Genomic DNA, 2,295 nt, shown 5'->3' on the forward strand with positions numbered 1-2,295 from the left:
TCGCAGCCAACTCAGTCTTTGCCGACCAGAAGCTTTTCCGAGAGCACTCTTTTGATCAAGATCCCTCGAGGCCAGTCCACAGGAGTTGGTGACCGGGAGCGTTTCCGAGCCATCCCCACTCCCTGTGGGAGTGGCCCTCGAGGCCAGGCCACGGGCCGTGGTGCCCCGGAGCTTTTCCGAGGAGTCACCCGTGCCTGTGGCAGTGGCCCTTGAGGCCATTTGTTGAGAGTTTGCCACCAGGGGCTTTCCCAAGCCATCAGCAGTCCCTGTGGCAGGAGCCCCTGAGGCCACTGAGTGACCCTTGGCCACCAGGGGTTTTTCCCAGGCATCTCTCCCGCAGCTGCCCTCGAGGCCAGGCTGTGCCATGGCGGGGGGATGCTTCGGCCTGTGCGGGCTGCTCCGGAGGAAGAGGAAGAACAGGAGAGGCCCTGGAGCTGACCCAGCACAGGAACCTGAGGAAGACGAGCAGCACTTCCAGCCACTGCAGCAGGGTGAGTGCTGCAGCTGCCCACAGGGATGGGGCTGCAGGAGCTGGGCCCCTTCCCGTCCCCTCTGGACACGGCCAGGGAAAGGGAGGGGGAAGAGGGGCCAAGGCTGATCCCCCCGGCGTCCGTGCTCCATCCCTGGGCATCCCAGGGCTGGCCCTGCCTGTGGAGCGCAGGGCTGGGCTGTGTTCTCGGGCCTCTCCTGCAGCCCCTCAGCTCTGACTGCGCTCGCTCTTTGCCAGATCCAGGCCGGGACCGCCCAGCAGAGCAGGACCGCACCCGTGGCCGCTTCCGCAGGGCAGTTCAGGTACCTGCAGCCATCCCCCCTGGGCTGGGCCTGCTGTCCCTGCTCCGCCTGGCACCGCTGTCACAGCACTCCATGCCACTTCCCTCCCTTCCCTGCCCGTTCTTCTCCTGCAGAGGTTGCTGAAATTCGTGGGAGTTCGGCGCGGAACAGCCACGACTGCACCGCCCGAGCTCGTGGCACAGCCTGACACCAGCGCAGCCGAGCTCAAGGGGGAGCCTGATGTCAGCTCTGCACCCATGGACTGTGCAGCCAGCAGTGACATGGCACCCATGGACTGTGCAGCCAGTGGTGACATGGAACCAGCTGATGGCACAGCAACCTCGGACATGGCAGTGACCAGTGTCACAGAAACCACCGACATGGCAGCCATTGATTGTGGAGCCAACTGTGTCAGAGAAGATCTTGATGACACAGACAGCTCTGATGTGGCAGAGATTGAGGGCGCAGCAACCACCGACACAGCGCCTATGGATAACACCTCAGCCACCTCTGACATGGCACCAGTCGATGGCACAGCCACCTGTGACACCGCGCTGGCCGACACCGAGACAAGCTCTGACACCGCTCCAACTGATGTCAGGGCAGAGGCTGACGCCACGACTGAGGGCATTGGAAACACTGACTGCACAGCCATGCAGAGTGTGACTGATGCTCCCAGTCTGGACGTTTTGGAGCAGAACGGTGTCCCCAGCGCAGATGAAGTAAGCACCCTGTGGCCAGGGCTTGAGCCCTCCAGGGTTCTTGTGGTCCCTCAAGCCAGCTCTGCTGGGCCCCCTGAGCCATTGAGGGAAACCTGCTGGCTCTGGCAGCTCTCCAAGTGTCCCCCTCTCCCCTCCAGGTGCAGATCCTGGCAAGGCACCTGCAGAGCCAGTGCCCAGAGAGGCGGCGCCTGGCTCTGCGAGAGCTGCTGGTGCTCAGCGTGGATCCCTCCATGGTGAGAAGGGGGCAGGGGCTGAAGCCACACGGGCAGCCTGGGGCTGGGCAAGGCAGTTGGGGTTGCAGTGCCAGGGGGGTGGTGGTGGGGCAGCTGTTCAGGGCTTCACAGCACAGCCTTGTGTTCCACACAGGCCAAAAGCATCTGCAGCCTATCTGAGCGCCTCCTGGAGCTGCTGCGTGATGGAGATGGAGAGCTGGTCAGGATGACCCTCTCCATTTTCCGGAATGTGCTCCAGGATGAGGAAGGCAGGGAAGGATTCAGCCCCACTGCCCCGAGGCTGGCTGAGGCGCTCCGGCCAGTCTTTGACCACGTAAGGCTCTGTGCCCCCAGCCACAGGCACTGGGTGCTGCCAGGAAACTTGGGGGAGATTCAGGCCAGGGCCTGGTGGTCCTGGAGCAGGCAGTGCTGAGGTCTTTGTCTCTTCTTTGGCCCCAGGACAACAGCCACGTGCAGCTGCTCTCCATTCGCCTCTTCCGAGAGGTGATGGAGTTGGAGGCGGAAGAGGGAACGCGGCTCTGGGAGATGCAGGTGCGCCAGAGCCTGGTCCCCCTGTTCTTCCGCTGGCA

The 2,295-nt window shown here is 63.4% G+C and overlaps 2 protein-coding genes across 4 annotated transcripts in view; one reads left to right on the plus strand and one right to left on the minus strand.

Annotated features, from left to right (window-relative positions):
- The window catches only part of TXNDC16 (thioredoxin domain containing 16), a 38,425-nt gene that overhangs the window by 32,184 nt on the left and 3,946 nt on the right, over positions 1 to 2,295 (minus strand). The gene's annotated exons all lie outside the window — the stretch shown is intronic.
- GPR137C (G protein-coupled receptor 137C) overlaps positions 23 to 2,295 on the plus strand; it is a 20,143-nt gene continuing 17,870 nt past the window's right edge. The window contains exons 1-7 of the mRNA XM_027905165.1: positions 23 to 491; positions 728 to 792; positions 906 to 1,170; positions 1,273 to 1,493; positions 1,631 to 1,726; positions 1,860 to 2,039; positions 2,165 to 2,292. Of these exons, the coding sequence (XP_027760966.1) occupies positions 365 to 491; positions 728 to 792; positions 906 to 1,170; positions 1,273 to 1,493; positions 1,631 to 1,726; positions 1,860 to 2,039; positions 2,165 to 2,292 (1,082 nt within the window). The 5' untranslated portion in view covers positions 23 to 364. The remainder of the gene's footprint in view (positions 492 to 727; positions 793 to 905; positions 1,171 to 1,272; positions 1,494 to 1,630; positions 1,727 to 1,859; positions 2,040 to 2,164; positions 2,293 to 2,295) is intronic.

The sequence above is a fragment of the Empidonax traillii genome, unplaced genomic scaffold, assembly GCF_003031625.1.
Source record: "Empidonax traillii isolate 1590-97213 ecotype Southwest subspecies unplaced genomic scaffold, ASM303162v1 scaffold1128:size488575, whole genome shotgun sequence".
Classification (NCBI taxonomy): domain Eukaryota; kingdom Metazoa; phylum Chordata; class Aves; order Passeriformes; family Tyrannidae; genus Empidonax; species Empidonax traillii.